The sequence below is a fragment of the Halichoeres trimaculatus genome, unplaced genomic scaffold, assembly GCF_033239565.1.
Source record: "Halichoeres trimaculatus isolate MK-OKI-2021-1 unplaced genomic scaffold, fHalTri1.1 fHalTri1_scaffold_2, whole genome shotgun sequence".
Lineage (NCBI taxonomy): Eukaryota > Metazoa > Chordata > Actinopteri > Labriformes > Labridae > Halichoeres > Halichoeres trimaculatus.
In genome coordinates, this window is record NW_027437180.1 from 21,680,082 (window position 1) to 21,701,624 (window position 21,543).

Genomic DNA, 21,543 nt, shown 5'->3' on the forward strand with positions numbered 1-21,543 from the left:
TGGGAAATGAATGAATGAGTCAATGAATGATAAATGAGGCAATCAATCAATCAATCAATCAATCAATCAATCAATCAATCAATCAATCAATCAATCAATCAATCAATCAATCAATCAATAAAACACAAATATGGGATTTAAGTTTACTGATCAGACAAATTTGAACTTATTGTCTATAAAGTTTATAATGAAAAATCAGGTAGAAATGCAGCAGTTTTGTGAAATAACATGTAAGTCCACTTTAAAACTTCTACCTTTAGTTTTAAGTTTAGCAAAGAAGATATTTTTTTCCCTTTCAGTATTAATAGATTAACAACAATGAAAAAGGTAAATTTAATAAAAAGAGGACCCTGAGCCATTTTTTGACTGTAAGACTAAGAGTATGTGTCTCTGGATATAAAACCCAACTCAAATGCACTGAAGCGGTTAAAATGGGTAATAGCTGAACAGTCTGCAGTAATTATAAACTACATGATTTTTCTATGGCGCTTTAGATGGCTGGGGAAGCTAAAAGCATGTTTAATGGTGGCTTGGATGTCAGTCATTAACCCCCCCCCCCAATGAAAATAAAAAGTTCACATTGCTACACAGGCTTACACAGGCTTACAATGTAATGAGATTTTTTTTTGGATGACACCCACCTGAGCCTTTACAGTGTATATAAAACTGGATTATTTATATTTGTGCTATGTACTGCTTCACATGTTTCACAACAGATGGCAATGAGGAGCACATCTGCAGGCACTTCTGCTGATCTACTTCACATTGTGTATCCGTGTGAGCACTCAGACTTATGTGCATCCACTGTGTATTTTTATGTTGGTGTACATCATCTCTCATAGCAATCACTGCTGTCTGCTTAGAAAAGAGAGGGCAGGTAGAGCAAGGAGACAGGATACCCACGAGAGAGGGGGAAAACTGACTCAGACTTTGATGGATACAGAAAGACAGTGAGGATAAAAGTGTTGTTAGATTGTGAGAGAGGGAGATAGGAGGTCCAAGAAGGCAGGGGGAGAGCAAGGCAGCTGAGGACAGTGGGCAGAAGCAGAGTCCTTACAGGGGTGAGAGGATGGGAGAGGAAGAGACAGTGACAGAGCAAACGGGAGCCCTTGCGTCACTCTGAGGAGGACATGTTTTCTGTCTGACCTTTTCAGACAAATTCACACCCCACCACTCACTCCCTCTTGGATCTCACCCAAGACTTAAAAAGCTTCCCACAAATGCTCCCTCAAGCTGTTATTTCATGTTTTCCAGCACTTTTCTTAAAAATTAAAAAGAAAGAAAAAAAGGAAAAAAGAAAAAAAGGACAGAGAAGGCATCTTATCTTACCTGCTAAGCAGCTGCTCTCCTCTGGGAACTTGATGTGGCAATTTAGTAATTTAACCTGCTGATGCTGTGAAGCACTCTGGGTCTGATGCTCAGTTAAAGCCCAAGATATGAAAGTGTTGCTATGTTGTCTGCATCTTACCCATCTCTCAGCTTTTCACACCCACTGAGCCGAAAGCTGATGAGGTGGCGCAAGTACTCCCTATAAACAGCAGGACAATTAAATGCTGTGAACATATTTTTGATGACTACTGGGATGTTTGTGGCTCAGAGATAAAACTACCTGTCCTGTCAGAGTATGAACAGTTATGATTTCCAGTTTCTGCAGTCCATGACCCCCCAAACAGCTGCTGAAAACACTCATGTGTGAACTTTTGTGTGAATAAATCAGATTAGACACTGAAAATAAGTTAGAATACCATGAAAATATGAAAGTTAATTGTTCTACAGCATTGAATTACATCACATCACAATCAATCAGTTATTCACCTCAGTTCATTAATATCAGAGTCATTAATGTTTTTTGAAAGTTGTCTTTGCAAGGGATTCATCTGTGATAAATCTAAATTGTGATGGCATTACAGATCTGCACTCTGCATCAGGTCTGGATCCTAGCTTCAACCCTAAATTGACTGAAAGTCAAGTATGTTGATCTCTCACAAACTTAATTTGTGAGTACACACAATTCACCAGGTTTCATGCCAACCTCTTAACTTCCAGGGAGAGGCTGGCATGCATACCAAGTTCACTGATGTATACTTTTTTTTGGGGGGGCTATTTAAGACAAGTCTGTTTTCATTAATCCAATACGCCATGTCTGCTAGTTTCAGATTAAAGTGCTTCCTTGATTCATTTGAACTAAAAAAAAAAAAAAAAAAAAAAAAATACAAAGAAGTGTCATCTGCATAAAGAGCAGCACTACATTTTTGAAAACATAAAGTAAGTCATTAGTTAATAAAAGAAAATAGTAATGGCCCATGGATTCTCCTCTGGGGGATGCCACAATTTTTTAGACGAGGAGACTTTGTTCGGGAAAGATGAATATGGTAGCATTAATGTGTGTGACAGGGGGCATACTATAGTGGTGCAATGCTTCTAAAAGCACTGAGTGCTCTTGGGGGGATAAAAGACTATACAGGCCCTGCATAAGTGCAGTCCATTTTACCACTCTTTACTGAAGTACTGGCTCAGTGTTTATTACTGTCATCTTACAGGTGAGGCACTTGTAGAATATTCATGAGGCTTTCCACATTTTATACAAATTCATATAGATAAGCACAGTATTTCATTTGCTTCAAACATCCAAATACATATACTGTGTGTGTTTAAAAACGTGTTCTCTGTATTTAAACTGAACCACAGGATTAATCCATAGGTGCAACCCTGTTGCTTTCAGGTTAAGTAATGGACAAAATTACTATTGAGGAATCAACTAAAAGTTGCATCAAAGTGGATGAAAATGAAAAATGATCGGTTTTCAAGGTTTGGTATCCTTGGTTGCTCAATGCTAGTTTAAATTCACACAAGGTGCAACATTATGAGTTGTTTGTTGTGGTCAGAGATGCCTACAGCCTACTTGTGTGCTGAGAATTGGGCCCTTACCTGGTTTGAAATCTGCCATCAGTGCTAGTTTAAACTCAATACATTCTATTACCGCTACATCCATGTATTTTGTGGGTAAAATGTCCACATGAATTGGTTTACTTTGAGTAACTGCTTGTGAATTTCAATACAGAAGAGCTGGCAATAGCTATTTGTTGTCCGTTGCAGTGCTGCCCTCTGTTGGACAAACAAAGCACCTACATTTTAGCCTCTAGTATTTGTTTAGTATTTCACTATTATGTAGTCTTCAAATGGCTCCCTTTGTTTCACAGTGCACTTTTGAAAGAAAGAAAGAAAGAAAGATAGATAGATAGATAGATAGATAGATAGATAGATAGATAGATAGATAGATAGATAGATAGATAGATAGATAGATAGATATAGATCGATAGATAGAAAGAAAGAAAGAAAGATAGATAGATAGATAGATAGATAGATAGATAGATAGATAGATAGATAGATAGATAGATAGATAGATAGATAGATAGATTTTACTTATTGATCCTGAGGAATATTCAAGTGTTTTTTATTTTTATTTTTTTAATGTGCACCCCCCTAAACAAGGCAACATTTGTTGCCTTACCTATACATGTATTTAAACATGTATACAAATAAATATGAATCATTTTTTTAGAAAGTACATGACTAACTAAAAACTGAGCAGCAGTGTTTACCAAGTTTTACACACAAATCTAAAGCTTAAAAAAATCGAGATGAAAAAGCTGAAGGTAATCTTTTAGGCATTGATTTTTTTTTTTATCCTATCCGCTTACTGTTGTGAAAATGTGATGTATAGCTTCTAAATAACAGGCTTAAATTAACTTGCAACAGAGTTGCGGCTTAAATGTGAAACTTCTCATTAACTCCGTGATTCAGCCCCTGCTTCACATGAATGAAACCCTCCTGCTGCTGCTGAGACTCTCGCGATAAGTATAATAGTCGCGCGGTACTACGCGCATAACATTCGAGCTAAACTGGAGGGATTTCTGGAGTGTGTAGTGTGTGCAGCTAACACGTTAGCAGAGCAAAGATAAACTTCCTGCAAATAACCTTCTCTTCTTCGTAAACAAGTCAACACCAAGGTGAGGGAATTTTATTCCGAGTTGATGTTTAAAATAAGCAGATGTCTCGTGGTTTTCCGTTATAATTCGCTGCGCAGCAGTCTCCGAACAGCCCTTTTTTTATGAACACCTCAGATCAAAGTTAGCATTGTGTCAAACGTCTGTGGTGACACAGAAGTGTTGAGGAGTAACACAGAAACAGTAATAAACTAATACTCAAACAGAGCCAGGGATGAACAATAGCCAGAATACATTTACTGTAGCACTAGGTTCTGCCTTGTATTCACGGTTTGCCGGCTAGCTTGAACTTTTGGTGTTGTGTTTGAATTAGTGTGCAAGGCAGCTATGTTATGTCTGCGACTGTTGCAGCTTTCACGTCTTAAATTTTCATGCAAGACAGTGGCATTTTCAGAAGCGAAGCTGGTGAACATTGCCCGGCAAAAAATATTCGTGCTCCATGAATCGTGATGCTACATAGATGGATGTTGTCTCTCTGTTTGACTGTTTTGCGTTTTATTAACTTCACATGACTGACATTTGTCAAAGACTTCAGCAGACTTTGTGATATAGCTCATTACATAACAGAGGGTAGAGATCTTAAGTCAGCATCTAAAAATGTCCAATTGAATTGTTTTAAAATGTTTTATTTCTATTTGACTCGCATATTAAAGATTACACGAAGTGTGGTATAAAGTAGAGCACTGGTTACCTAACCTCTTGGGGCATGACTTCTTCCATCATTTTGCCCTTTTTTAAAAGTAAGACCATTTAAAAGTATATGGTATTCCCAAAGCTTGATAATTATTTTCCCTAAATTTTATTTAAGACACTTATTTTAAACAAATATACACAATTTTGCTCATTTAAAATTCTTGATTAGTTTAAATTCTTAAATATTAGAATATAGGAAAAACAAAAGTTAGAGAAAAGGATAAAAGAAAGTAATCCTACAACAACATTGTCAAAAGTAATACAAGAACTCATTTTTAAAAGATAGAAAAAAACAACGTTTTTTTTTCTCCCAAACCTGTGAAATGTAAAAAAAAAAATGAAAAAATCAAATTTGTATGAACAGTATCATTTTCTTGGTGGTAAATTTCAGTTTTTGAAAGAGAACAGAGTTTGAAACTGTACAAAGTTGTACATTAACTGTGTCTTGTGTTAGTTACCAAGATCATCTTGCTCTCACTTTTCAAATTGTGCAGTCCAACACCGGAGACATGGATTTAGAAGACGACACCACTGTGTTAACAACCTTAAAGTCCTTCAACTCCTTCATAAGCTGCACTGAACCTCCACAGCGACTGTCAGAGCACTCAGCAGGGACTGGAAACCTGCAGACTCAGTACAAACGCAGCATGGAGGTAAACAGAAACCAACATCATCGCAGTGCGCTGTGTGATGATTACATTGAAATGGGACCTTTACACTGATTTGTCCTTGTGTGTAGTTGTTGGAAGCAGCAGAGAGGGTTCACTCTCAGAATCGCTATCTCCAGTTAGACCAGGAGAAGAAGCAGATGGAGCTGAGTCACAAGCGAGCTCGATTTGAGCTGGAGAAAGCTGCTTCTGACAGTGCAAGAGACTTGGAGGTAATGGTCACAAGTACTTACACACTCCATGATCATTGTGAATATATGATTATGAACAGCTGAAGAGTAATCCAGTTGATTTAATTCCTTACACTTATAGTTCAACTGCCTGTTTTAACACCCTCTATTTATGAGTTGAGCTAGAAAAATACCTTTCAAAGCCTGTCCATATTCAAGTTCTGTGCCATTTACTAAGAGAAAATTTATCCAACGCATTCCATTTTTCTGGAGAAAAAAATTCAGATTTTAGCTAAAACACATGAGATTCCAAATATATTTTTGTATCGGTTTTGCTGAGCAAGTATCAACTGAATAATTCCCTTTATAATCTCTGTATTGAGTTATTTATAGAAGACTTGTCAGATATAAACTTTGGACAGTTCTGGTCTTCAAAGGCAGTTCTTACTGATTACAGAAAGAAATTTTAATACATAGCGAGAACAAATCCAACCAAGTGGCTTCAAAGAAGATTTTTTCTGGGGTTCTGCTACCCACAAAACCTTGAATGAACGAATATTCAATTTAGATTTGTAATATTCGACCCTTTGATGTTACAGCATGAGGTTGACAAGAACCAGGGCCTCCTTGGAAGATTGAAAAAGTTGGAGGACAGAGAAAAAGACACTGTCAAGGACCTATCTGAGCAGATGGAAACTAATCGGTCACTCCGTACTAACCTGGATGGTCTGAATAGGAAACTGGAGGAGAGAGATACTCGGCTGAATAGTGCTAATCAGGTACACACAGTTGCTTACTTTTACTGCACTGTTACTCATCTTGCTTCTATTCCATTGTGGTTATTCATGTCTGCATGTCTTCCAGACCATCAGTTCCTGCAAAGATGAGATCAGAGAGCTGAAGCAGAGGATTCAGAACAAAGATTTGACAATTTCTTCTCAAAATCTGGAAAATCAAGAACTGCAGGAGCAATTGGATTTACAACGCAGGTACACACACACAAACTCACATTGATCCTACTACACTGCAAATTATTCAACACTAGCCAATACTTAAATTCTTACATTTAGACAAGTAAGTTTTTTTTTTTTTTTTTACTTGTTGTACTTTTGAGTTTACAGTATAATCCTAAACCGCCGATACAGTAACATATCCTGAGGCACATTTTAATCTGCATTGATATTATACCAAACTATAGATTTTTGGTATAAAAACACTTTCTTAAAATGAAAAAAGAAGTACAGTCAATAAGTTTATAATAATTCATGAACCTGGGTAAGTTGGGTGGGCAGTGCCACTTCGTATGGCAAAATTCCTGATTAAATTTAAAGTTTGATAATTCTGATCAGAAGTGATAAAAGAGGTATGTATCATAAAGATATCCTTTATCAGTCCTAGAAGAACAAGATGCAACCTTCCCGTTCTCCAAGCATGAGGGAGGATGAGAAGCGAGGCTGTTATTCTCTGATTATTACTATTTAAACTACACTATTTCCACCCAACACATTTTTTTATAATTTTTTTTACATTATGTAATGTAATTTTAAACAGATTGTTGTATTCATGCCTCTTTTTTTGCGGTATACTAAACACTATTTCATGCAAATAATTTTGTGTGCTTTATTGCATGGGATAAATGCTGATTGTACAGTTTTATCTGTTTGATATTATTTGTAGAAAGTACCAGGAAGTCTCTCAGCTGTGCCAAAGTCTGCAAGCTGCCCAGTCCTCCTGCTCTGATCACGTCATCAAGATCAAGGTATTTTGACCACAGTGGACTACAGTTACTAAGGGTGACCAAACGGTTCTGTACAAGTATTAGTACCAAGGTGTTGATTTTGTGAAGGATTCATTTTTTTTACTAAAGTTTTATGATAGAAAATACATGTAACTGACAACAAGGCCCTTCACTTGTTGTTATGCTGGAACTGGTCCCTGTAACTGCACTGAAACTTGTTGCTCAGAAAGAAAAAAAGTTTGTTTCTTGATACTCATTATTTTTTAAAGTTGAAACAGCCTAACTGGAGCAGACCTTTTGTGTTTTTTTGTTGTGGAGCAGTTGTCACTGATTCTCCTAAGAAAACTGTGATATGAATTCCTTAGCACTAAAGCAATCAAAATGTGAGAAAAGTATAGCCTGTACCCCAGTTTTGACCTATTTAACATTCTGAAGCTTTTTACAAAAGCAGAAAAGCTTAAAAGGCTAAAGAAGAAATGTGTTCTGCTATGGTTGGCTTGTCACTTGTGTGATTTAGCAGTATGTAACCGCTAAATCATAACTGAGACAGCCTTATGCATGATTGACCATCTTTTCATTTTCCTTCTGATGGCTGTCACCCCCCATTTAATTACAAGCAAAGAAATACAGATGACAGTGCCCTTGAAAAGAGCTACCAACAAGGAAAGTACAAAAATGACTGCACTTAATAGAGATGTCAGAGATGAAAAGAAACAAACATCCCTAGAGTTAAAAAATGGTTCAGACTTGTTGGTAGAATATTCTGATATTAGTCTTATTGCTATACAAATACTTTTTTTATTTGATTTGTATGAATGGATTTTTGATTGAAAAAACACTTCTTTCCTTCTTTGTTAGCTTTTTAATTGCTTTAAGTTCGACAAATATTTTGTCTGACTGTTTTTTTGTTTTTTTTTTTCGTGTGTGTGATTGGGTAATGTATTATTGTCGTGCTAAAAGACACCCCATGCTTTTGCACTGCAACTGGCGCACAGAGCTGATTTTTCTCTGGCTGATTTCTCTCTTTCTTTTCTGCTGGCAGGAGTTGGAGAGGCGTCTGGCCCTTCAGGAGCAAGACATTGCCATTGTAAAGACTGTGAAGTCAGAGGTAGCCAAAGTGCCAGGCCTGGAGAAGGAGCTAAAACGCCTCAGAGAGGACAATGCCTTCCTCAGGTCAAATACTGTTTTAAAGTTTGTGTCATTCTCTGAAGGGTTCCAGTCTTCAACCCCTTTTATAAAAAAGTCTGACTTTTGTGTGTAAGACCACAGTCTAGTGAGACCCCTTCAGGACCTGAAGTGTATCTGAGACATGATAATATATGTTTTATTGATCCCTCATTGGTTTTTTTTTAACTCTCTAAGTCTGAGTCATACTACCATTTAGAAACTAGAGGACAAAGTTATGGTAAACTTCCAAGCTAGACACAAATGAGTTCAGGTATGTTAAACCACTCTGAATAAAGTCTCACTGAAGTCAATCACAGTGAACATTTAAGGGAGGAGGAAAGTAATAACGCATCATTCTGCAGTCCAGCAGGGCAAGTGAAACAAATATCAGGAAATCAGTATTTTTTCATTCAACTAATTTACTCCAAGCTGTTTTCAGTGTTCTTGTTTCAGAATCTTGGGTTCAGAATTGAAACTTGCTTTAGTTTCATTCCATAATAAGTACATCCTTATAACTTTACATTGCAGGAACTTGTCTGCATGTATTTATGACTATTTATTTTTATTAACTGAATGATGCACATGTTAAAGATGCAACATTGGAACAGTGATATCCGTCAAGTTGTATCAAAGCAAAGTGTCTCTGATTATAGTGGTAACATCTTAAGTGAGAAGATTAATTCATTGTTGCTGTAGTTTCTTTTTAATCCTTTGGGAGAAAACGTCATGTAAGCTAGGCTTTTAAAGTAATCAGCTTAATGCAATATGTGTCAATTTGTTGCATAATTTCCTGTTAACTTGCATATTCACAAAAGAGATGTTGTTATCCTACTTTGTCTAATCAGATTTAGTGTGCTTGTAGTCATGGATTAAAAGTGTTATGTTCAACATCAGACAGGCTTTGAAGTTAAATTTTGTGTTTCCCTTTTTTGTCTTTGCTCTCTTGGCTTGTCCCCATCCAGAGAAAGCAGAGAGAATTGCAGCCTGTTAAAGGAGGAGGTAGAGGGACTGAGAAAGAAGCTGGAGAGGATGGAGAAAACAAAGGAAGATTTGGTCAACATGGAGCTAGAGAAAGAGGTAAACTGCACCTGTCTCTCTGGAACATATTGGTATTTCTGCTTTTACTAATATTGACATAAATAAAACTGAATTACAAAGGTTAAAAACTTGTTTACATTAGACCTTAATGGTACTCACGCTATCCAGATTTGTTGTAAAATAATGTGGAGTTTATCTTGAGACATCCTCTAAAAGATTTGTAGCTGTGGACATTTCCACAGGTTTCAGGGTGTTTCTGAGGAATTCCTGCACATTTAACCACAAACCTTAAAAGCTATTGTTTGAAATCCCTACATAGCAAAAGAACTCGGTGAAGTCCCGGTGTGGGCTCTGTGCAGATCCAGTTGATTTCTTTCATACCCACCTGCTTTAAATGTGTTATTATAACCTTACTCCACCTGAAACATCTTAATAACTTTCTGAAAACAATGTAACAGGTTTCCTTACTCGGAAAAATACTGCTTTTAACTCTTTGGTCAGAGCTGAGCCACTCATAGTAGTGTGAAGCCTACACATAATTTCTGAGCCAGGGAAACCCTTCTCATATTGTTCCAAAACCTGAGTTTGTTTTAGGGCTGAACAATTTATCGATTTTAAACTGACATCGCAATGTAAAAGAATGCAGTTTTCAAATCGCAAAGGCTGGAATTAGAAAAAAAGTTTTATGCACACTGACATGGAGGGAATATAGTAACTTGTACTGGTTGTTCCTTAAAACCAGCAAAAGTCAATATGCAGGTTTTTCTGTCAAAAACCTCTGTGAGCTATAGAGATCGATATAGTGGAATGATTGTGGCTGGTAGAGCCAGACCCCTTGTTTACTTTATTCTGTATGGTTTGTTAATCTGACAACTTGTGATCAGTAAAAAAATAAATTGCAATCGCAATTTTGGTCCAAAAAAATTGCAGTTAGATTATTTTCCAAAATAGTTCTGCCCTAGTTTGTTCGTACGTGTTCCAGACATGTTCTGAAAACCTGTAATGTCTTCTACCATGGTCATGGGATAATTTCTTATGATACTCTCCGCAAAGTTAACCAGATAATTATGCATTTAAAAACTAAACCCTGTCTGAATTCAGAATACTAGATGACAGTGTGCTGCTGTTCTATACACAGTTGAAAAGCAGATGGCTCCAAAGGCATTTGGTCAGTAATGGCAGTGTTGCCTAGCAGAGGTTTAATTAAGTAAGTTTTAAAAACAGGAGTCTAAAGATTTATTAGTGTTTTGATTTTCTTATAATTTTAATTTTGGTAATGATAGTCTCCTCTTGGTAACAACCAATCACAAGTAAAGACAAACATAGAAACAGAAGAACAAACTGACATATTGTATTTTTAGACAAACAAAATTTAAACATTAATAAAGCTATCACTTTAACACACTTTGTTTTCCTATACTGTTCATTTTCTAATGATAGTCAGTCACAAAAATGCATGTATGTAATTTCAGAACAATGGAAAGATATAATGTTTTTACAGAAGAAAAAGATTAGAAAATACAACATTTCATGAACTGGGTGACCACCCTCAAAGTCCCAGTGGGGCAATGGCAGCATTGATTTCTGCACTGTATTGCATTCCCGAACTCTTCGAGTAAACTTTTCTTCTGATTGAGTGTATTATCATCTTTTCCCTTGAGCTACCTGAACTCTTACTTCTCTCCACTCTACCCAGCAACCCCCCTCCCCTTTCATTTGCCAGCTCCTTATCAATAGCTGCCACTGGCTGATAAATGTTATCAGGTTTAATAGCTTGTCCTTTACCTCCACTGGCGTATTCTTATTTGACACTTTATTTACCAACCATATCACAGTTATTAGACTGTAAAAATGCACTTTGTTCACACAGCCTTAAGAATTTTGCCGCATTTTGTTAATACATTCCAAGAAATCCCTGTGTGTGTTTGTGTGTGTGTATGCAGTTTGCACATGCTCAAATGTTTGAACTTCGGTTTCTTTTACTCTCAGAGGTTGGCAGAGAAGCTCCAAGCCTGGGAAAACCTTGGACAATCTACTGGACTCAACATCAGGTCAGTCAGCGCGAGATAGACAACTGAAACTTGCTTTTACAATAGAATCAGTATTGTCATGCAGTATACATAAATGCCACTAGATGAAGCTGTTGTTACACCAGAGAAATGTGCATCATCACTGCAGATTGATTTCGGCATCTTGCACAGCTTTGTGTATATGTGCCTGTGTGTGTTCATTTGTTTGTATGTGCTTATTTGTGTGGTTTGAGTGTTTCCCCATGTATCCAGTCAAATATGATAAGGAGAGGATGATTGCATGTTTCTCAGTGCAGATTTGACGGACCATGAACACTACAGCCTTGTCTGTTCAATGTATGTATGCACACAAACATACATACAAACATGCATACACACACACACACACGCACAGACCATTGTCACTATCATTAGCTCAGGCTGAGATGTTAGCTGATTGTTAAACAGGACACATCCTCGCAATGCATCCACCTTGTCTTACTGCAGGGCAACAAGAAAAAGGTAGACATACTTTAAAAATTATAAAATGTCATTTTGGCTCATGGAGGGTTTTGGGTCTTATGTAATGTACTATGGCAGCTGATAGCATTTGTTCAATTTACAGTTATTAAAAGCCCTGGGAGGATCATAAGAAATGTAATACCAGCTGGAGTTTAATTTATACAATTATTGGGTTTGGCTGTCCATCATTTTTCTGAAGATTTTACATCAGGCGCTGCTGCCATCCTGGAGTTGAAAATTTAAAACCCTCTTCCAAATTCAGGTGTCTGGGCTGCTATGTGATTGGCTGCCCGAGTGCTGTTGCTGGGAAAAAAAGAGAGCTGCGTTGCACATACGGTTTTTAAAGGGCAGCCATACGAGTGAGGCTCATACTGATCAAAACTAAAGGTTAACGCAGCTTGCAAATCAACGGTTAGAAACTCCTTCAAGCTGTTTTTACTGTGAACTAAATGGGCCTGACTTAATTGCGGGGGTTCTGTTTCCTGACTTGGTCCTGTGATGTAGAGGCAAATGTACAAGGAGGAGTGTTTCATTCAGTGATCTGTTCACCCCCATTCTTCTCACTTGAAAATGAGTATTGACTTTATGCTTTAACAGCACATCATGATTGCTTTATGGGCTGTTAGGCAGTCATTATCTCATAATTTGTATTGTGCTAAAAATTTTTAGTCGTGGGGTAGTTCTATTTTATGACAAAATGAAGAAATCATTTTTAAAAATGAGAAACAGAATCGTGATTTGTATATTTAAACATTTTTAGATTTTTTAAGAGCAGATTTCACATGAATGTGATATCATGACCATGACTTCATAGTGTGGGAGAATCTCTCAGAGTTGTGTGTGTGTTTGTCAGCTTCCCTTACCTTTAGTATAATAAATCTCATAATGACTGCAGTGTTTTGCATGCTTGTGTGTGTTTGTATTGATTTGCTAATATTTCTGGCCTATTATCTGTGTCTCATGACTGCAAGCTGTTGGTACTTCATACAGTGTTTTGCTTGACTTTACATAATGGTCCTCTCTTGCTACCCAGTTGAGGGTGGTCATTAGTGGTGTGAAAAGAACAGGTTGTGCTGCAGTTGTTAATGAGGAGTAAACACATTGGACCTGTTGTGAAGGGTTCTGTCTCTTGCAGCAAAGGTTATTGTTTCCTACTAGCTTTTTGTCTTATTTTGCTGGACAAAAATAACTTTTTTGGACAGATCTTTACTCTCCACAACAACAATCAATATGACTGCCTGGAGGAGAAGATGAGCGTCACAGCCGCAGCGCCACTCTGCCAGCAGTTGGCTGCTTGCTGGTGTTTATTTTCTTTCCTTCTGTTGCACAGTCTGATAATATTGTGCCTGTTTATGTGTGTACCCATGTGGTTGACAATTAAAATAAGATTGACAGAAACTGTCCAAAAATATTTTCATCAAATCGTGTTGTTACTTGGAGCAACGTTGAAGGGACAGATGATGGAAATGCTCAGGGAGGAAGTTTGGAAATTGTTTCTCTATAACAGATTCATTTCCAGCGGATGGGGGACTTGAGGCCAGTTGGTGCATTTTAGTGTTTGCAAGGGCAGAGATAGAAGCTATAAAATGTGAGTTAACTCTATACTCGCGTCATCCTTGAGCTGAATAATTTTGTCTAAGATAATAAAGTAAGTATTTGATCAAGAGACTTACCGTGCTACTAGGTGAACAAGAAATGCCAATTTATTAAAACTGCTGCCAACGCTCTGGAAAGTGTTACCTTACAGAGAGAATCAATAATTATAATAAATCAAATTAACTGTAATAACCAGAACCTTGTTGAAATAATTAAACAGCCACAAAATCAAAACACAAATTAGTTTGAGTGGGCTCTTTATAACTAAAAGTGGCCCCACCACACTTGAACAAGGTTCTGGTATAAACTCTCGTGTTGAACACGGACCCTTCACATAAACAAAAATAATAAACTTTATTTATAAAGCACTATTCCAAAACACATTACAAAGTGCCTTAACAAAAAAATATGAATATTAAAAAGAAACAAAAGAGGAAAGGAGGAAGGAGGAAAGTAGAACAGTATAAAAGGTTAAACCACCACTAAATAAACTAAAATAAAGGACTCAAGATCCAGTCTATGATACTGTGAGATAAAAAGTTATAAGTAAAACAAGCATTGCATTTTGATGATTAAACACACTCAGCTAAAACCTTCTATAAAAGCACATTGATATAAATGATTTTTAAAGGGGTTTAAAAGAGGACAAAGAGTCTGCCATTCTGATGTATTTAGACGTTGGGTCCTCAGCCTTGATTTTGGGAAGGGGGGCTGAGCTTAGACTGAGCTTCAAGGTTTTAAATGTGAAGTCAAAGGGCATGAGCCTTACACGCTGTGTCTCAATTGGGTGCTTCAGTTGGTACACTTACATGAAGAAACTGTAAGTCTAGAAGTACGTGAGCAGTGGTTTACTTTGGGGATAGACCAATTATTGAACAGGACGATTTTTGGTGCCGATATTTAGCATTTTGAGGCACACTGGGATGAGCCTTCTTTTTTTTAATAGTCCGGCAGATGATAAGAAGTTAAATTTAAGACTGTGTTATTACTGACACAAACAAAGTTAAGTTTTGAGGTTTGTATTGTCCCAAATTTTGACGCCAATATTTTCACTTTTACTGCAAATGAATATCGGTCCCAAATATTGGTTATAGGTTCCTTGACTACTGACAATTGATGTTGGCTCTGAAAAAAAAGCACATCGGTCTATCTCTAGTTTACATTAAATGGCAAGCAAGACAACTCCTTAAATTTCATGAAGAAATGACCCTACTTCTCAAATACTCGTTATCTTAAGACTACTTTGGATGAGTATTTGTATGACATCAATAAACAGTGTCAGTTTATTCACCAACCACATTTGACATTCATATCAAACAATCGATTTTGATTTCATATTACAAAATAAAGTGGTTCTAACATTAGCTGAAGAATCTGCCCTTTTCTAAAGCACCATGTTCCCATCTGTTTCCAGATTATTAGCCACACAGGCCACAGCCATCATACAGAACTTAGGGATTTGATATGTTTTCACACAAACTAACAACTGAGACCACAGTGGCTATTTCCTAAACACTGTCTTTAAATTTGTTCGAATCCACTGAACCCCTGAAGTCTTCATGTAATCATTTCTATCTTTCCCACACAGTATAATTATGAGAGCACAAACATACAATGATCATCTCATGGGAATCTAGAGGCTCTGCACATATCACCGCCCTTTACTTACCCAAGTGTGTTCTCTGAGCCTGGACCCACAGTTGACTCTCACCACACTGCAAGTGGTTTCACTTGTTGTAGCTCACAACATCTCACCCAATAATTTACTACCAACCTGTCATATGTAACATCAGCAGAGATGGATACTGCATGACCCATGAAACCCCTCAGAGAAGCAGCAGAACACAGAGAGATGGCACCTCTCGTAGCAGCTCAGAGAAAAGCGTTTCCCTCTCTGCTCAGAGCGATGTGGAATTACCTCCTTTGGATATCACATTTATTCCACCGTGATTCATGAACTCATATTTTAGTCATGAGATTATTTCCATGCATGAGGCTCCACCTAGCGGAAGTGGACATGTTGATAAATCCACATCATCCATATTTTACGTGGAGAACTCTGGCTTTCCAGCCTCAGTGCTCACCCCGACCTCTCAGCCTTTTTCTTTCATGTGTTAAATTTGTCATATGACTCAGAGGATTGCTCATTCTCACACTGCCACTAAAAGAGAAACCTAGAATTGACCAGATCTAACCTCATGATGTTGGCCCTTTAAAGAGAGTTACACCACATTTCGTGAAGCTAAACTGCTGTAATGCATGCACATTTCACAAGAACTAAATATGTAGTTTGCAGGTCACATGATCTATCTATGAGTATGTGACCTTCTCTATTGTTGCTTTACCCTTGTGTTTGTATGTGTGCGTGTGTGTTTGTAATCTGTCAATCTCCCCCACAGAGTGAGTTTGTTTTGTAGAGCGGTGACCAGTATTTAGCCCACTATCCTCCTCTCATCTCTCCCTCTGCTGCTCCTGTCATTTTATTTCCCAGCTCCCCATCGGCCCGCTAACAAAAGAATATGGAAAAGCCGTCGTTTTCATCTATTCTCTGTCCTCTCTGCTCCCTCAGATGTATTGATTTTTCAGTGTGTGTGTGTATCTGTCTGTTGGTATGTGTGCGCCAGTTACTGTGAGTATGTGTGTACACGTGTGCATGCTAACTGTTCTGTGTTTGTGTCTGCCTGTAGGAAACCAGAGGATCTGTCCAGGGAGGTGATTCAGATCCAGCAGAGAGAAATTGCTCTGAAAGAGCAGAACTACACACTAAACAGCCGGTAACACACACACACACACACACACACACACACACACACACACACACACACACACACACACACACACACACACACTTATACACACAGTTCTTCATGTGAACACAAAATCCCCCTCTCTGCCTTCAGACCTTTTTTCTCTCATTCTGCCTGCATGCCTCACTCCCCTCATGTATCTATTAGAGCGTATCTCTGAGAAGTCCTTAATTGTCACAAAGTTAATTAAACTGGTCCTGATTCTGATAGCACTCCTGACAGTAACCACTGGTGTGTGAGTGTGTGTGAGAGAGAGATTGTGATTGAGAGAGAGGGGCATTCACTAATTAAACTTGTCCTGTTTAGGCAGAGGTGATGTCTGCAGGGAGAGCTGCGCGCATGCTCTGATCAGCTCCTGCTGCGGCTCAGTCCAGCTAAGAAAGCTTTCATTAGCTAACAAGCTTCTCTCTTGTGCTTGGCGTATTGGGCTCATTATGAAATATTAGAAACTGCAGAGTAGGAAAGAGAGGGTGTAGTGGATACTGGTGAAAGATGTGTTTGGTGTAATCATTGCTCTATTGATTGAAGCAGGCCAAAATCACTAATGCAAGTGATTTCTAGACGGTTTTCTCAGACTTCTTAGGTGTCAGTCAGGTTAGTCATCTGTATCATTCTAAATTGGCTGTGACTTTCTTTTCCTAATAGTCCGCCCAGCCCTAATCAACCTGTTTCCCCTCTGTTTCTGCCCTCTCCTCTTCTCTGTTATTAACCTTCCTTCACAAGCCTCCTTTGTTCATTTGTCCTGGTCTGTCAGTGTGAGGAGTGTAGAGCGATCGCAGTCAGAGCTCCGGGCAGAGTTGACCCAGCAGCGCAGCAAGACTCTGGAGGAGCAGAAGAAGAGAGAGACACAGGACTCGCTTGTTCGTCGACTGCAGAAGAGAGTGCTGCTGTTAACCAAGGTGCCTAATATCAGAAACACACTCAGAAAACAAACCTGGACACAAATTCAGCCACAAGATTTCCACCATCACAAAATCCAAGAATCTGACTTGTGAAACTATGAACCATGAACCACTCAAAAAAACTCAGGGCCAGCACTGAATTCCCAATCCCTTCTTACCCCTCTCTTCCCCTGATTGGCTAAGGGATGTCATGTGACTCCCCATGCTGTCTGCTTGGCTTCTTCTGATCCTGCAGTTCCTGAGTAGACCTCTCTGTGATATTGATTTCTCAGTGTGTGTAATTCCCTAGGTCAACATGCTCAGTCTCTTAGTACACAAATCACACACACTTCCTTTCACACACACACACACACACACACACACACACACACACACACACACACACACACACACACATACACACACACACACATACACACATAAAGGCCCTGTCCCATTTCTCCACACTTAACTGAGTGCTCTTGGTTGCTCACAGTTAGGCCTACCGGTGAATCAATGCTGTTAGTCAGTAAACTCTACCCTTGCTTTGATAAATCTTTTCCCTTCATAAAACTTATTGAAACGTTATAGCATTTGCATCTTGGCAACATCTTTCTTTCATTGAAATTTCTGTGGTGGCTTCCAGGAGCAATCATTTCTCTGTGTATAATAACTGAGTAGGAGTACAGTTTACCATAGCAATGTATTATGGGATTTATGCTAAGGCTAATGCCGCTCAGCTGGGGTCTTAATGAAAGTACAAATACAAATAGAGTGCTCATCAAATGCACTGCACTTTAGATTCTTGAAGCAATAGGACACGTTTACACACTGACACTAAGCATGCCCAGCACCCAAGCATGTGAGTGTGATCAAGTGTTCGTTAAGGGACAGCCCTAGCACATACACACATACACACCACCACCACAGCATGGTTACAGGAACACTGCAAATGTGACTCAAGGGTCCGCCTTATCAAGTAGTGATTAATTGTTATTTATCCTCCAGACACAAAGTATTTTTAAAGCTATCTGTTCCTGTTACTGTGTGCCACTGTGCTGTACAGTGATTCCCCTTTCATTTATTAGGGACGGTCAACTGAACACTTAGATTTCATCCGGAAAAAAAAAAATGTAATTTAGCTATGTCAACATCAGTAGATGTGTAGAAATGCATCTTAACCAACCATATCTATTGCTGCCTTGGTGCATTTAGTCATTTATTTGTTAATTTATTGGAGGAAACAAGTGTTGTGGCTTCAGCTGCTCCCTCAGGACATTTTGCTCTCCTGCTTCTCTCTGCTCTGAAGTTGACATACTTCAAACTAAATGAGGCAAAAGTCACAACTTTTAATATTTTTGTTTTTGCCATAACTGCTTTTGGCTTAAGTTACTTTGTGAAGATCTACAGCTTAGAGCATCTTCAGGGCAACTAATGTTTTCATGATTATTAGGATGCCAATGCAAATTAGTGTTTTTGCCTGTGAGCAAAGGTGAAATGTACTGAACTCCTTTCTAGTGACTTATTTGACATAAAGATGTGTTCCTGTTGTTACTCATGCTGTCCAGAATGACTTATAATTTTTAAGAGGTTTTGAGGGGTTGGCTGATCCATTGTTTAACACTTCTAGGTGATATGTGATGATGCTGGTTAGTAAACACTGTTTAAAATTACAACCCACTTAAAATACTGACAAAAAAAGTCAAGAACACCAACACACATCTAAAAATCAGCATAAAAAGGCACGTAATGATTTGGATTCTCCTTGGTGAAAGTTATGATAACTCAAAAACAAAGTCCCTCAATTACCACTATTGAAGTCTCATATAACAGACCACTGTCTCTATCTGCACAGAAACTAACATTTCTGTTTTTTACTTTTTACTTTCATTTTGATGTGATTAGATTATTTATGGCTGTCAGTCAGTCGGCTGTGGATATTTTCCCTCAGCAAACAGCTTGTGGGGTGTAAGGTTGGAACTCAAAACACCTTACTAGTGAGGTTACATCTCTGCTTCTGTCTCCCCTCTCTGCTCTAAGTGGAGGATATTTAAGAGCTGCTGGCATCTGTCTGTCTGTTTGCCAGAGGGGCAAACTGAGCTACAGGCAAGCTGAGGAGCAGATCAGCCACACAGTGTGTCAATGATACAACAGGCACCTGGGCTGCATTTAAACACAATTCAGCTCCTTGCTGAGTAAAATAAAACAAAGAAGCCAAAAAACATCAAAGAAACTGCCAACATAAAGCTTTATTTGTCTGCTCTATCCTTTGCTTATGCTTCTGCTATGTTAAAATACAAACAGTGTTGCAATAAAAATCACAATGTGATATCTTGTAAACTAACAAATACCGAAGAGGGTACTAAGAAGCAGCCAGGAGTGTAAGGTGTAATCTGAATGCCATTTCAACAATCATATTCTTTGATTAGCTATTTGACTTGTGAGAGGCAACTATTTGGACTGTTATAAAAAGCTACTAATATCTTTCTTTACCTAAGTATCCCATTTGTGTAATAAGACTGATTCTAAGAAAACTTTAAGGCCGTCAAGAACTGCAAGCTATAGTGCACTTAATTGCAACATTAAAGAATAGAATAGAACTTAATTGTTATTGCATGTGCCATCTCTGTTTCCTAGATCCTGTCTGCTCACAGCAGGCGAAGCTCTTCCAACATGGAGTTGGTGTCTGATGTTAGCTCCGTTAGCTATGTCTGTGAATAGCATGATGCTACTCTGCCTTCTGGTATTCCCTCTTTTGCTGGGTTAGCATGGCGAGCTCGTCCATCTTACTGGAGATAGATCTTACGTTCCCAATAACAATGGATGGAAGGACAGGTCCATGTGGTCACTTCATAGCTCTCACCTGAGAGCCAGCATGTCGTCCTCACCTCCTCTTCACCTTGTGGGAAAAACCATACAAAAATAACAAAAAAAAAACAAAAACAAAACAAAACAAAAATATACTCTTGAAAGTTGGACAGTGCAATAGCAAGTGTAACTATCGACAAATAATTTTATTGTGTCTCAAAGAATGAAGCAGAGAAGATTCAAACATTGCGAGCATAGACTGTAAATAGAATATGCATATAGTCTATTGTTGCTGCCATGGAATATAACATCAATGCGATACTTAAATGTTGGTGGCTGAAGCAGACAGGATGAACTCATTGTTTTTGCTTCCTCGAGTAAGTTTTCCTGGAGGACCACTTAAGTCAAAAATGTTCAAACACACCCTGGACAGTCACCACGTCTGGTCGCAGCCATAGACTGTTTAATTAGTGGTCATAGTTTCCAAGATGTCAACTGTCTGTTTCAGAAACAAATGTTGGAAGCAAATTAGCTGGTGCAGCCATATTGGAAGCAGTGCCTGTGACTTGGCAAAATCCTGATCTTAATATAATTTAAACTGCAGAGTTACAAAAATATTCACCCCCTGTACAGTGTGTGCTTATAGTGCAATTAGTGATTTAGATGGGAGATATTTTTGTACCAGACTGTAAATAGGTTAATTTCTGCTGTTAAAACCACTTTTTTGGCTTGGTATGTATGTGACTTCTGGTACTTAGGGAGCCATTCTCAAGCGGGCACTCGATAAACAGCAGATTTTAGCACTTCCAGGTTGTCTCATATTTTAAGACCAGAGGTTGCTGTTTTGATCCCAATACATTTGTAATGTTAAAGAGAAGTAGCAAAGAGAGTTACATGGGAAGCATTTGACATTACGTAGTGATAAAGGACACAATAATAAATTGCTAATCAAAGCTGTCATCAATTCATTTAGTGTTGATCAACGTTTTTATTAATTGACTAACCGTTTTAGCTGGACTGGATCTTCAGTCTCCTATTTCACCTGAGGGACTGCAGCCACAAACAGGCTCATAAATCAATGATGATGAAGTGCATTGACAGCAGTTGTTAAAGAAGTGGAGAAGATATTCAATTTCATCTCCTCTCTGCCTCGTCTTTAAGCTGCTGTTTGCTCAGATACTTTTGTTCCTCATATAGTTTTGCACACACACTCACCGTCTCATCAGAAGAGTCATGCAGCAGATAAAACAGCTGACATAAAAGCAATTTAAAAAACAGTTGATAAAAAAAGAGCACAATGGCAGTTTTATCACTCTGTCCTCATGCTGGCGGTTTGTTTATACTGTGAAGTGAGAGGTTTTCTTTTTTTCTCTTTTAATCAAAAAAGAAGAGACAGATTTTTGATTAAGATTGACTGAATTCCATTGAGTGTTAATAGA

General features: G+C 38.2%; 1 protein-coding gene across 1 annotated transcript in view; it reads left to right on the forward strand.

The window, feature by feature from the left end:
• The first annotated feature begins 3,856 nt into the window (after positions 1-3,856).
• mad1l1 (mitotic arrest deficient 1 like 1) overlaps positions 3,857-21,543 on the forward strand; it is a 70,978-nt gene continuing 53,291 nt past the window's right edge. The window contains exons 1-11 of the mRNA XM_074663141.1: positions 3,857-4,010; positions 5,195-5,353; positions 5,440-5,580; positions 6,138-6,317; positions 6,403-6,527; positions 7,216-7,297; positions 8,319-8,449; positions 9,406-9,520; positions 11,471-11,532; positions 16,296-16,382; positions 17,170-17,314. Coding sequence (XP_074519242.1) covers positions 5,210-5,353; positions 5,440-5,580; positions 6,138-6,317; positions 6,403-6,527; positions 7,216-7,297; positions 8,319-8,449; positions 9,406-9,520; positions 11,471-11,532; positions 16,296-16,382; positions 17,170-17,314 — 1,212 coding nt within the window. The 5' untranslated portion in view covers positions 3,857-4,010; positions 5,195-5,209. The remainder of the gene's footprint in view (positions 4,011-5,194; positions 5,354-5,439; positions 5,581-6,137; positions 6,318-6,402; positions 6,528-7,215; positions 7,298-8,318; positions 8,450-9,405; positions 9,521-11,470; positions 11,533-16,295; positions 16,383-17,169; positions 17,315-21,543) is intronic.